This window comes from Phoenix dactylifera, chromosome 8 (genome assembly GCF_051530095.1).
Source record: "Phoenix dactylifera cultivar Ajwa chromosome 8, Ajwa_hap1_PhDact_Kaust_v1.1, whole genome shotgun sequence".
Taxonomy (NCBI): domain Eukaryota; kingdom Viridiplantae; phylum Streptophyta; class Magnoliopsida; order Arecales; family Arecaceae; genus Phoenix; species Phoenix dactylifera.
The window spans coordinates 26,737,009-26,751,990 of record NC_143197.1 but is presented as its reverse complement, the minus strand read 5'-3'; the positions used below and the strand labels follow the sequence as shown (position 1 = coordinate 26,751,990).

Genomic DNA, 14,982 nt, shown 5'->3' with positions numbered 1-14,982 from the left:
GAGAAGAATGATAGCTCCTTCAATAATTTGTTAATTATTTCCTCCATCAATTCACTATTGAATGATAGTTTTGTTTTTTTTTTCTCTCTTCGACCTTAGTCTCTTCACCCCAACCAAAAAATGAAAAAACAATGGGGGCTGAGTCCCTCAACACCCACCAAAATAAATGCAAAACTTTTTAGATCCAACAAAGTCCTCACTCAATTAACATGATTTTAGGCTCCATTGCAGCTTTACAAGAATGATTCTGATGCAGAATGCACCCGCTCAATGCTCAATATATATAGTATACTAATTTGTCATCTTGACTATAACAATCCAGCATTTTCAGAGTTTCAATCTCATGTCATATTTAAGTGCATGGTTTGAGGGATCAGCACTCTTAACTTTGAACAGTTGTTGTTTGGATTTTTATCAGCTCCTCTTAAATGAAAACAAAATTACGCTTCAAACACCTCACATATTCAATTGATGCTTTTTCAATATATTGTTCTTGAGAATTTGGATGGAAGGACCAAAATCAGGAAGAGAGTGAGACTCGAACTCAAGTTCCTCATACCTCACTTTCAATGACTTATTATATTGGACTTTGTTGGCACCCTCCCCATATTTTGGCCTTTAACAAAAAAAAACATATTTCAACCTTTCCCTTTTTTTCTTTCCCCGAATGAAATATATAGAGGTTTGTTCCTCATTTTCTTTTATATATATATATATATATATATATATATATATATATATATATATATATATATATATATATATAATAATCTGTGTGCAAACGTCCACCGTGCCATATTACTAAATTGTGAGAAATATCATTACGCATCCCGCGTATATCTTCACAACATGTCATAACAACATGGTTCTAGAGGACGGAGGATTGGCGCAACAAAAGTATTTGATGTAATTTGTAAGGAATTGACAAAATCATGTCACATTGGCAAAGAAAATTTGAGATAAGCAAGGCATCTTAATATTTCTCTCTCTCAATCAATTTTTCTAGTAGCTTGATGCCAAAAGATAGTTTAGAAATTAAATGACTGGATGGAACATCATATGGGACCAATTTAAGTCACTGATAGATGACCCATGCCCGTTGGTGTAGGCACCAACATTATTGCCTATGATGCATGAGATCATAATTGCGATCATTGGTGATTGGTGGATCATCAACATAGTTAGAATGGAGCTAGGGGATTGAGAGGTGGCCTTGTTTATTTTCAGCTGTTGTTTTATTTTTTTGATAAAGAGGTATTATTTAAGTTTAAATGGGCTAGCTAGGGTTAATAGCAAGGTTTTAAATCCCATACAATAAGAATATCCGATTTTCTTGTGCCCTTCACTCTCTCCCGTTCTTCTTTCCTTTGTTTCTATTTTTTTATTTTTCTCTTCTTTTTTTCTTTATTCTTTCCTTCATTTATTTCTTCCTTTATTTTCCTTCATTTCTTTCTTTCTTTTTCTTTTTTCTTTCCTTTTTTTTCTTCATTTCTTTCTTTCTTCTTCCTTCTTTCATTCTTTCTTTCCTTATCTTCTTCTTGATTCTTTTCTTTTTTTTCTTTTTTTTCCATTTTTTTCTTTTTCTTTACCTTTCCTTTCTTTCTTTCTTTCCTTTTTCATCTTTTTTTTTCCTTCTTCCTTTTTCATTTCTTTGTTTTCTTCTCCCTTCCTTCTCTTCTTCTTTTTCCACATGGATGGGTCTAGTGTCCTGTCTCGTCCTCATCCGATTTTCTCATAGAACTAAACAAAACAACTGGGACTCCTCCCAACCCGCTAGAACTTAAAACATGGAATGACAAAATTAGACTAGTGGGTATAGCCTGCTACTTGTTCAGCTTTGCAACTATAGATTCTTAAGTACTAGAAGTTGACATAGGATAGGATAGGATGGGATAGATATTGTCCAACCTAATTGGAGCCATTAGTCTTAGGAGCTTGTAAAATGGAAATTAAGACAAGAGATTGGAGAAAAGAAGAACGGTGAAAGGTGAAGAGGATTGGAATATGGGCCATTTATTTCATTCCAACGTAGCGCGATGTCTGGGCGCGCATCATACCAGTTTGATAACTTTATTTGGTGATGCAGTAAACAAAGGACATCAGATGAACATGGCACTCAGCATTGCACTATGTAATTCATGCATCTCTGTGCTTGATGTGCAGTTAACATTGCCCCTAAACTGTCAATTGATTTGATACGCATCAGTCCTCTTTTTTCGCCTCATTAGCAACTGGCAAGCACATCAATCCATGTCAATTGGAGACCAGTTGCTAAGAGTCATATTTCCAGTATTCCATACCAGGCCTAGAATCTCATGAGACCCCTCCCTTCCACCGAAGGGAACATCATTCTAACATGTGGGACCACCATAATGTGATACTCTAATCTCTTATTTGCAATACGAGAGAGCTTTCAGATTTGTTTGTACAGGACCTTAATCAATAGTATTTTTATCATACATTTAAATTACTCCTGGTGACATCGCTTTCAGATGCTACTCTGCTTTGCTAACCAATGCAAGAAGGCCCTTAAAGACCTAGCTAGTCCCAATAATCCTTTTGCATGATTTCTTCAAAGGTCACCGAATCTGACTCGTGCCGAGGCATCCTTCTGGAATTTCAAATGGTTGCAGGAGCACTACTACTGGTGTGATGCACAAAGCTCGCAATGACTAGAATTTTAAACAAATACTTCATGAGCAACATTTGGTCCTGGTTTATAGGAACTACGTAGGCCGAATTCTTTAACATCCGAATGCTGGTAAATGGTAATATCAATCCTTTCCATAAGCACAAGTTAATAGTTCATAAATAGTGCTCGACCATACTTGTTCGGTACATTCCTAAGTCTAATGATTTATGGTCGGCAAAGTAAATAGTAGAAGTACATATTTTAAAACCAAATATAATATGACTTGCAGACCTAGTCTTCGCTATGCATCTAAAATCTTTAAAAAGAAAAGTTCGGATCTAAAATCACTTGTTGAAACAGAGAAACCCGAGTTTTGTGTTCCTTTTGCCTACTGGATTGGTTAAAGCAAAAGTTTGAATTCAAAAAGCCCCTTACTTTGAAAGCAGCAAGATGGTAATACCTGATCTGCAGTTAAAAATGCACCAAAACGATCATGGGAGAAATTTCTAAAGCTGTGCAACAAACCTCCAGTGCTCCTGTAAAACATTATTTCAAGATATTCACGAACAATTTCCTCAATGAGCATAAATTTGTAACTTTACTTTCTTGAAACCCAAATCATGGCCTTCAAATGCCACATTGTCAAATGGCCGCCAAAAGCATACAAATAATGTGAACTCGAGAAAATATAAAGGTTCTCTTTTCTCATTAGACCTCCAATTTTGACATGGATGCCACCTAGATCTTAACCAGCTGAGTTCAGACCTGTGGGCCCGGGCAACCAATGAAGTCCCAGATAGTGAAACCAGAGTAGGCAAACAAGTAACCCCATCTTCTATAAGAAAAGGTAATGGGGAAGTTTACTCTCCAACTGTCATTCCAAAGCCAAATTTGTAGTCTTTCTTCCGATGATCGATCTGCACAAAATTCCATCCCAATGAATTCAAAACTCAACACAATAAATGTCAAAGACATACTATACGTGGCATAATTTGTTCACAGAGTTCATTTTCAAGTTGAAGAAAATGATCTACTTCAAGCTCATCCAATTATATTGAAATGTGAAGCTCAAGAATGCAATATGAAAACAATGACGGTGAAGCTATAGGAAGACATCATGTATCTATGTCATGCTAACCTCTGCAGAAAGAATAAAATTGACACCCATATTTAATCGCTCTTCAAGGAAAGCAGCCACACATCCATTGGAATCGAGTTTTCCCCTTAAACGACACTGCAACAGTTCACCCGTAATTAATAGAGCAATTAGAACATAACTCAGGTATACTATTTGGTAAAGAGAGTTCAAAATTCTAGCTTTTTCCCCTCAATTTATAAAAAGAAAAAAGTAATTTATTGCCACAGACATGCAGCATAACTGCAGCAACGTTTTCATGATTTCGTTAGCTCAAATCTACATGATATTCGCAGCAAACATAACATATAGGAGGTCACCTACCTTTTAACAACATCTTGAATTTAAAAGAATCAGTATAATGCATCTTGAGGCACAAAAGACCCACTCTTTCTATACAAGCTTTGAGATCTCCTAACCACTCTGTTCCAGAAACACCTGCTTACAATTAATAATAAATGCTGATCATCTAAACTTCAAACCAAACCATTAATCAGTTGACCCATCTCAAACACACATGGACCAATGTACTATAATTTTGATTCATTCAATCCATTATCTCATAGTTGGCGTCTTGCTCATCTTTTGATCAATTGATGAAGAAACAGCCTCTAAGAAGAAAAGACAATCTAATATTGGTAAGCTAAGGTTCAATGTGTAAATTTTCAATATATGGCCCTTGTAGTGCGGTGGTAGGATTTGAGCTCGGGTCATACTGGAAAAATTGTCTTCTAACTCTATTTGTATACATAAAAATTGTCTTCTAACTCTATTTGCATACATACAACTTCAAGAATTTTGTGGTGCAAAAAAATCATTTCGTAATAAATTTTTTAAATGTAAGAACAATGGATCATTAATAATTCTCCAAGGACATCAAACTGAATTTTACAGATGTACATAAAATAGCAACTTATAGAAATGAGGAGAGGATTTATCCAATGACACAAAATTTACATGGTAGATAAGGATAACATCATAAAGAGGATTGTATATTAATTGCAAGGTAAACCGGGTCTCCCTCCCATATATTTCATCCAACATATTTCCACAAGGTTATAGAAACACTTTCTACATGCTATAATAAAAGTGTACGATGTCCATGGACCATGCAATATTTCTAACCCAGTAACCAAGATCAGGACTGAAAACAAAAGGTCACATAAAGGAAACTCAGCCAGAAAGAAATTACCTGCCTAAGGATATAATCATAACCAAAGCTTGAAGTTACATCTCTTGTCATGTGATTGTACATGAAATCAGAGGCAAGGGAGACCTGAAGGCAGAGCATAGAGATATGACATATATCATATAAAATGACAAAGATAGGTGGATATCCTCCAATATTGTTAAAGTGTCACCTTCTCTGAAACTTTCTGAACATAGCACAGTGCAACTATTCCTGTGCTTGCAGCTTGAGCTGTTGCAACCTGCATAAATTGAATTAGTACCTACCAAGTTACCAGCAGGCAATCTCTTTATGAACAGTCATATTTATCACTTTCTGAAAAATAGAAACCTGTCTCACAGATGACAGTGGAACATATTAGAGAGGTAAAAAATATCACCAGTAGTAGTAACAAACTGGGGTAAAAATCCTTAAAAATAAGCGAATAACAATTAAATAATTTAATATATGGATTGTAACTGTGTTATCATCTACATCTCAAGATAGATAAAATTCAGCTTTTATCTTTTAAATGTTCCAACTTCTTGGCCACAGATGAGCACTTACAGCAACAGACAATGAGATCGCAGTGCACACATTCTAGCATATGGCACCACTAAGCTGGTTGCCTCAGGAGCATGAAAGCCATCACGCATACATGTGTGTGTGTGAGAGAGAGAGAGAGGAGTCACAATCATCTAGCCTTTTTCCAACTATTTGAGGTCAGTTTTATGAATCTCATTCACCAAGTATTCCCATCTAAGGTTACTTATGATGTTATTCCAAATTTCTCCAAACCCTTTCTCACAATCCTGATCCATATTAACTTAGTCCTTCTTCTTCTTTTCTTAGAATTTCAACACTCGCTAAAGTACCTTTCTTTACATGATTCTCCTCACATCTTTTGTTGTACATATCCATACTATCTCAACCAATTTTCCATCACTTTGTCCTTAATTTATGCAACTACTACAGCTCCTCTAATATATTCATTCCTTAATCTATCCAAGTTTTACCACATATCTATCTTAATATTCTCAATTGTGCCATACTAAATTTGTTTTCATGTACTTTCTTTATTGTCTGGTACTCTGAGTTATACAATATTACCGGTCTTATTGTTGTTCTAGAAAGTTATTCATTATCGCATAAGCCTCCAAGGTATATGTCTATCACTTAATATTCCATATGCACATCTCAACAAAATCATTGTTGATACGTTGTAGTCTTTTTAAGATCTCAAGCTTGGGCAGTGCGCCCACATATCAAATGATCTTTACAAACTACACATTAACTTTCTAAATAGTGCTAGTTCTGTAGAGAATAGAAGGGTATATCCTCAGTCGCTAGATGATTCCCGCAGAGATCAAGTATCTAAAGCCATACAGTTTAACTCAAAAGCTCATATATCAGAAAATTTCAGGCGATCCAAGTGTCACTGCCATAACTGTAATACTTGATATTAAAACTGATTTTTCAAATAGCAAGTCTTAACATAGATTAAATTTACTTTCTGAGATAATTTATTGGCTAGAACATGGTTGAATGAGATGAACTTAAGAGGAAGCATATAAAAAAGCTAGTTCTGTATAGCCATGAGATCGAATATCTAAAAACAATAAGTATAAACCAAAAGACCATATGTCATAAAATTGTTGCATTGACTTTAGTTTGTTGTTTGTGTGAATTCTTACTTTAGTTATCTGCAGAGACTCAAGAGAGTGTTTTTACTTTTTACTAAAGAAGAGGGTAGACTTGCATAGGATGATCCTCACATGACTAGGTAAAAAGAAGGAAAAGGATTTTAAAACTCAAAGAAATAAACATAGGCACTCACTATTTTTATTGCTCTATAACTCTCTCTCTACCCCCTCCCTTCTTCCCGGCCTTCCAGAATATGGTTGTGACTAGTAGATGCTACAACCATGGAAAAAGGAGGGTTAATTTTATAACATTGGAGTTACCAGACTGTCCTTAGGTAATGTTTGCTGGTTTAAAATTGGTGATGCCAATATATCACTCCAGGCAGTTTGCAATACACATAGATTGAAGGGCCTTGTTAGTGGAAATCTTGGGAATGCGCTCAGAGAAATTATTATTGTGGATGCTATAGAACTAAGGGTGGGGAGTCATTGTAGACCTTTGTTATTCTGTTTAAAATAAGGACTTTGGATCGCTACCTGAATAGGCCTTTTGTAAATATTTCTGTTTGTCAGGTCATGTTACCGGTTAGCTGCTACTACCTCAGCTGATTGAAGTATCCTGACGAGGGAATATTGAAGGGCTGTTACGTCATATTGGGGTAAGTCGCTAAGAGCAATCTATCACAACTAGGAGATGATCCAAAAATACAGTTCTATTACCTTTTCTGAGTACATAAAGTTTTTCTGCATCAGGCTAGATTTACCATTACGAAGTCACGCTCTTTCATCCTTCTTTACTATTTCTTTACACTAGCTGCTGTTTTAATTGTTGTTAGAAAAGACTATGCTGGAAGAACATATAAGCTAAACTAATAACATTACTGAACAAGGAAACCACCCAGAAAACAAGAGAAACAAACAAGATAATTAGAAAGAATACCATCTTGTCTGTGTTGTATCGAGCAGCAAAACCTATGCCAGACTTCCTCTGATGACCAAGCCAAAAAACTTCACTTCCCAAAGATAAATGTGGTGTGACACTCTGCAGATAGGGAAAAAATGGTTAAATAGAAGGATAAATCAATACAAAAATATAAAAGAGGGAGAAAAGGTATTAGTAGATAAAGAAAAACAAAAAATCAAACTATTCAATCTACATCATGTGTTTGCTGCAACAGAGCCTTCAGAACCATGAAAAAGAAAAGGAAACATCGAAATGACCAGAAGCTATAACGTTCCTGAATTTCATATACAATAATTGATCTGTCCTTGACAATAATTTGAATTAATAGCATTATTGATCCAACTGTGACTTTCGACATGGTACATGGGGTCCACAATCACTATTATACTTTACCCTGAGCTACCAAAAAATATTTCGCTCACAAGTTGTAAGGTCCATCTGAGATGTGGTTTAGCCGGTCTCCACTATCATACACCAACCAGGGCCAACTCTCCATTTTAGTTATTTACTGTTATACAGGACAAATTTAATTATTTAAATGGCAACGGAATATTGGCAGAAATGATCTAAATGACACAACTTCATTATGCAATCGAGGTATGAATAATTGAATGTTAAAACATTGTTCATCCTTTCAGCTTGTATACATAATTCAAAATTTGACATAAAAGAGAGTCCCAAGTTTTTGCTTACAATATATCAGATAAATATTCCAAGTCATGTAATCTCTGAAATATTTGGTATTTTTTCTGCTTTTTTCAAGAATTTTGAAGCTCAATCTTACCCTAGGTTCTGTTCTTCATAAAGATCAATTGGGAAAACATAAAATTTGATTTTAGCTATGGGGAAAAAAATGTTACTATGATGAAGTTCGAGCTTCACATATAGGACACTCATATGTTATCCAATAGAATGCTGATATGTCCTGATCTTCCCACAAATGTGGCCCCTAGATTCATCCCTTCCATCCATGTATGGAGTCATTTTCCTGCATTTAAACTCCTCATGCAAGCTTCCTAATAAACATGAATTTTTTTCCACGAACAACTCCCTAATCATCCCATTAATCAGGATTGAAATATTAATTTCTAGCTAAGACAACAAGCTCATACAAAGATACTGCTTTTGAAAATATTTTCTTAGTAGCATATATATGTCACTGAATAGGCACTTAGTTTTCGTTCTAAGGTAGAGTTTAAGGAATTCGCCAAAGATTTTCTTCTAATCATACCAAATTCAATCTTGTTGCATCCCCATAATTGGAAAATACGCTGTATGGTAAAGTAGATTAATTACCTGGATATAATTGGCCCCATAAAAGGCATTATTCCCCATTTGATACTGAGCCCTGAAATCTTTGCCCTGTACAAAGAGTCAATAAACTACAAAGACAATTGAAATGCACCAAACTTAAAATTAAAATAGATAAAGTCAGGTGTCTTTCACAAACTTGCAAATATTTTACAGTTACTAATTTCCAGAATAAATAAGGAACCTCATGTTGCACTTACAATCATTTTACAGTCTGACTAGTTTTCAGAATAAATAAGAAACTTCATGTTGCATTCGGTAAAGCCAAAGGATAATGAAGAACGCAGTCAGCATATTTATGAGCAGACAGCCTAGGCAATAGGAAGCAATCAAACCAATAACCTGACATAATGCAATCAAGGGCTTTCACAAGTGCATACATGGATTAAAAAAATTAAAATATTTACTTATCAACAGAATAAATATAGAGGGAAAAGGCAGGTTAACTAGGTCACAATCAAGACAACATATCCCAAGGAGATGTTTCTTTAGTTGCAAGAACAAGAGCCATATCATTTACTATAAGTTTAGCTCCAAGAGCTGAGTCACACTAACATTTACAATGGTAACATATCATTTCTTTTGCAAAGGGATATGTTTGTAGCTTTCTTGGTCAACATTATTGGAGGCAAGGTTCGCTGTACCGGTCGGTACCGAGCGTACCGTACCCGTACCGATGGGTACCGGTATCGGTACACCAATGTCGGTACGGTCGGTACCGAGCGTACGGTACCGTACCGACACTCGGTACGCCTATACTAGTGCGGCACCGGTACGGGGTTCGGTACCGGTACGGCGAACCTTGATTGGAGGTCTAACAAGGGTAGTCGCTCATGTCGCTAAAGATATTGACATTACACAAATTTCGATGCTGCAGCAGAACTGTTAAATAAGAAGAAGCATTAAATTTCCATGACTAGACACCACAGTGATACATCATGAAAGCAATTTTGAGTTTTAAGAACAATGTGTTGACTGTGTTTGCTTCAGCTTAGTCAGAAAACTTGGAGAACCCAGAAAATACCAGGAGAAGCTTTGGAGTATGAAGCATTTATGCCCTAAGAAAGTCAGGCAAAACACAACTACTCAAGGTCGTAATAGACTTGAACAAAACCTATGTAATGCATATCCAAGAATATACCCAAGGCTTACCCATCAAAAATAATATAAACACTTTCTCCAATGACTCAGAAAATAAAAAGATTATAAATGTAGGTTTTATTAAACAACATATAAAGCAGATGGAATGCATAAACATTACTAGCCAATACGAGAAAAGGAACTCAAAAACGTTACGTGTATATCTTATTGTTGAATGTTCTTTCAAGATGGATTGTTATATGCTTTGGGTAGCATAAATACTATAAGTCTGAAGTATCAATTATTATACAAACATTGGAGAGATAGGTGGAAACATGCATGAGAGAAGTAGAGCTAGATGGATAGAATTCAGAGGTTTTTGTTGTATTAATATATACCACGGTGATTGTACTAATCTAATAGAAACATCCCTCAAGTACTAGAAAGAACACAGAGTATAAATATGAAAGCAGAAATTTGCTTCTACAATGTGTGCTTGTGTATATGCACAAAGAGAGAGAGAGAGAGAAAGAGAGAGAGAGAGAGAGAGAGAGAGTTTGGTGGCATTCTTCTACCAAGTGATGCCTATGGTTAGGCAGAAGCCATCAATGAAGTCAGAAGAAACCAATCAGGTAGTGACATACGGTTATTATGGTAACTTTATGAATCATTAAAGATCTCAAGTATCAGAGAAAGCAGCCTGGCAATTTGATCCATTCATGTGGTAATCACTACTAGTCCTAGATATGTTTTGAGTTAAAAAACATCCAACTGGTAAATATGTTGGGAAAAAATGTGGAAAGAAAATTTAGCATCATACAATAAATGGATCGTTGATCAAACAGAGACCAATGGAAGTCACAAGCTTCTCGATAAAGGCCTAGCATCTCATAGTTACAGACATATCACAATTATTGTATCCTTCCCTTGTAGCAGTGCCTTAGGTAGTAGACTTTCTAAATAAAATAATTTTAGCTTGTTTTAATTATCAACAGCCAAAAGAAGTTACCATCACCAACCAGGCATGAAGATAATCAAATTACAGAAATAAGATAAGAGCCGTACGAGGGAGTAATGAATCTTCTATTACATAAACTCACAATGAATTGTATGACCACCAAATAAGAGACCATTTAAGGAAGGCTAACCTTGTAATCAAAGTTAAACATGCCTTGAGAGAAATGTGGCTCATTCGTGAGCTGTAGAAAAATGCAGCAGGAGTCACTAACATAACAGTTAAGAGTACGCCAAACATCACTAAACCATCAGGAAGAGTATGATACCTGGGCATTAATTTTCAACGTTAAATTATCAGTTAAATCACATTTGACTCGTGCATTCAACCTTCCATCAGTCAATACCCTCCCAATAAGCATCAACTGTAGAAATATCAATAAGTGTTCACATACTTTAAATGTATCAGATGTATTCCATAGAAAAGGTAGCCTCCAAAAGGCTAATGCTATTGCTAAATAAAGGAAGTTGAAAATAGGGACTGATATCAACCTTTGGATCCAGAAAGTTAGCACCAAACTCATAGTGTGCCGTAGGGACTTTGATAGTGCCTGAAGATGGAGAAGGAACTTCTGTGGATCCCATATACACACTGATAGATGGTTGTCAAGTGAAAGATCTTAAAATTAACACCAGCAGCATATCAAACCAACCAACACAAATTGAACAAGAGCCACCTGTGACTGAGTGAAAATTTCTGATTGAGTCCCTTTGTGAAATCAAATCGCAATCCTTCAAAGAGCTCCGGTTTCAAAGACACTGCAGGACGAATTACAAAAGAAAGTTTAAATAGAACTGAATAATGTCCCACTGACACCTTGATTGCCATTACTTTGTAATGACAGATCTACGTTTGATTGTTTGATACACCATAGTTTTTTATATACAATTTTGGAGCAGCATGGGTTTTTTTAGCTACAGCATGTTAATATATATAATCTTTTGTATAGAGATAGCTGGCACCAAGGCTTTCTATGCCGACCTGTACAGGGCACACTACACCAACCTGATAGCATATTGGTACGGTATAGGGGGCTCGATAGAGTACTATACTGACACACGTTACAACTTCTTGCCTCTAGCAACATAACATGCTTTTGATTAATCATTTGCATTTAAATTCTAGGAGTCCTTAAAATTTTGGAAAAATAAGTGTCCTATTTCCGATCCCAGATTTGGAAAATAGTTCACATACATCAAGATTAGAGATGGTTCTGTAACATTTGTATGCACCATTGATTAGAGAGAAGAATCTAGTAGAGATTGAAATAAATGAGAGGAATTTCTTCTTTCTATATTGTGGGACCCTTTCATAAAGGTCACAACTCTACAAACGCAGTTTATGATTTCCAGGCCCCTTCAGAGAAGATTTTACCATATTTTCAGTTTTTCCCATTGACAAATCATACTTGCAGATAAGCATTGTTTTCATCAATTGGCCATTTAAATCAATGTACACATATCTAACCACAAAATCACATAGCTTTTAAATATTTCATCTAAAATTAACAAGTTCTTAGCCGGATTAAAACCACATGAACATTTTAGAGGCTTTTATTCCTCATTTACTTTGGCATCTACCTAAAAGCAAAATCATCAAATAAGAAAACTTTAAGGCAGGCAGTAGAGAAGCGTGGAGCACAAGATTTGAAGGAAGAAAATCTGCAGCTAATATAGGCTAATTTAAAGAAGAACTAACTAAATTGGCATTAGCATGTACCACTCGGACATGAAAGGTACTACGAAGAGAGGTCAGAATTTTTGTTAAGGATGAGAAGAGAGAAAAAGAGAACTTATACAAATCCGAATGAATGTTGTGGGGATAGATTCAGATAGGCTTGCAGATGAAAAAAGTAAGTAGGGAACCATTTGCAACAAGGGACAGGAAAAAAAAATCGTAAAGCCGGTACTATATAGTTAAGAATAATGCCGACATTTATGATCCTTTTCAACTTTTTCTTAAAAAATTAATTTTTTTTACAGTCAAACATAACTGAACTTGATCAATATTAAATTTAACTACAAAGCTGTAACTCTAGCTAAAAAGAATAAATTGTCATTTTCCTGATCAAGAATCGAGCTACCGGAAACTCAAAGGCCTCCACTGAACACGCGTGTATTATCAATCTAATCTATAAAATTCAACAAATTTCTAGTAAAAAAATTGTGCAAATATGACACAAATAGTCATGAAATTCACAGAAAACCTAACCTTCAGAAAAGAAAAGAATCAAGAATATAAATAAAAATAGTACAGAAAATATGTTGTGGAGAAACCATCAGAAACCGAGAACTCACTCAAAGCTTCCCGTTGGATTTCCTCGAAGGGAACTGGGCAGGGAAGGTTCAGATAGTCGACCTTCTTCTCGCTCTTCTCTTCCGCCTTCGGCGGAAGAGCCACCGCCAGGCCGGCCGGCGGCGGCGGCGGCGGAGGGGCGGCGGCGTGGCTGACGGACGATCCCATCCCTCGGGGAACGAATGCGCCCCGATTGAGAAGAGAGGACGGCGAGAGGAACGAGGGTTTCTCTCAGCGCTTGGGCGACGGTGGAGGGGGAGAAGGGAGTAGAAGGGGAAGTGGAGAGCTTGGTGGTGTTATTTCGGGAGTGAGTCCAGCCGCTGCGAAGACAAGGGTTTTTTGAGGGTTTTTTCACTCCAATTTTTTTGGGGTACAAGAAAGAAAGGAAGACTTTTATTTTTTTTTTTGACCGTTCGATGTACCATAAAATAGAAGATTTTGCCGACCTTGTTATTCATATGCGTGCCCAAATTGAGTTCACAATGATCAAGATCGGCAGCTAAGTTGCCGAGTTTTGTGGATGGCGAATGGGTAGGTAAGCCCAATCACGTACCAAAAAACTACGGAAAAAAGAGAGAAAGAGAGACCAGAACAAAGTGAGATCTGATCGGAATTGAATGTGAATCACAAAGTTGTGATGGCCGCTTTTGTCTTGGTTTGCAACTTTTTTTTTGGCAAAATAAAAATTCTCTAATTCATTTATTCCAAAATTGATATTAAAAAAAATCTAATAAATATTTAAAGCCTTTTTTGGCAAAATAAAAATTCTCTAATTCTTTTATTCCAAAAATGATATTTAAAAAAAATCTAATAAATATTTAAAGCCTTTTTTATTATTTTTTATTTTTTAAAATAAAAATATATAAATCAATGCGGAAAATATGTTTGATTATTCTATTTCTATTTCTATTTTTTAAATAACTCCTATTATTTAAAAAAAAAGAAAATGAAAAAGTTTTACTTCCTTTTTTTTAAATAGATTTTATATTTCTCCTCCCACACCCTGTCTTTCCTACCCAACCACACCAGCTCGGTGAGCCTTCCCAGCCATCTCTCCATCCCATGCTGAGCTATACCTCATCCTAGATCGCATTATCGACCCTATTTTTACTTCCTTTTTCTCTACCACTCTCTCAACTATCTTTTAGCCCGATATTGAGCTCTTCCTTAATCCTTATTCTCGACCATGTCACCAGCTCCATCCCCCCTCCCTCTCCTTTGTCGCTAACCATACCATGGGCCTTCGTTGTAAAAAGAAGGAGAAGAGCATCGAATCAAATATATTTTCTATTGTCAAAAATTTGAAAAAAAATCATGTTTCCAAATTTTAAAAAAAATGACAATGACACCCAGTAGTTTTGGATTCTACACTTGTATATTTGAAAATGAAGATTATAGAATACAAGATTTTCTTGCAAACTCTAGCTCCCAATACATTCAATTTTTAAAACACTTAATTGCCCTCTTCCTTTAGGGTTATAAGAAATATATATAATAGAGTAAGTTGATTTAAACTCAAATTGATATCCTAAATCGATTTGGACTTGATCTCTAAGACACGTAAACTCAAGATATTCAACCGTCTTCATTGGATCCAGTGCACCAACTCGACATCAAATAGCCATCCTTAAAAAATAGGTCTCATTGGAACTTGGAAGCCACTTGTTCCCTTGTTCCCTAGATCACCAAGGGCAAGTCCTTGTGATGCCCGCTGTAGTTTTGAACCTGCCAACTTGAAT

General features: G+C 35.8%; 1 protein-coding gene across 2 annotated transcripts; it reads right to left on the bottom strand.

Annotated features, from left to right (window-relative positions):
• Positions 1-3,211: 3,211 nt before the first annotated feature.
• LOC103709072 (mitochondrial import receptor subunit TOM40-1-like) lies at positions 3,212-13,668 on the bottom strand. Of its 2 annotated transcripts, none has more exons than XM_008794254.6 (11): positions 13,246-13,668; positions 11,625-11,706; positions 11,440-11,539; positions 11,217-11,312; positions 11,082-11,132; positions 8,839-8,904; positions 7,519-7,620; positions 5,129-5,197; positions 4,960-5,043; positions 3,771-3,866; positions 3,212-3,549 (listed from the first exon to the last, which is right to left on the bottom strand). In XM_008794254.6, exons 1-11 carry the CDS (start codon positions 13,409-13,411, stop codon positions 3,493-3,495), a joined length of 969 nt encoding a protein of 322 aa, XP_008792476.3. In that variant the 5' UTR covers positions 13,412-13,668; the 3' UTR covers positions 3,212-3,492. The 2 variants fall into 2 exon arrangements, 1 of the variants encoding a protein (XP_008792476.3); XR_015968276.2 differs by lacking the exon at positions 3,212-3,549 and adding an exon at positions 4,092-4,205.
• Between the last annotated feature and the right edge of the window lie 1,314 nt (positions 13,669-14,982).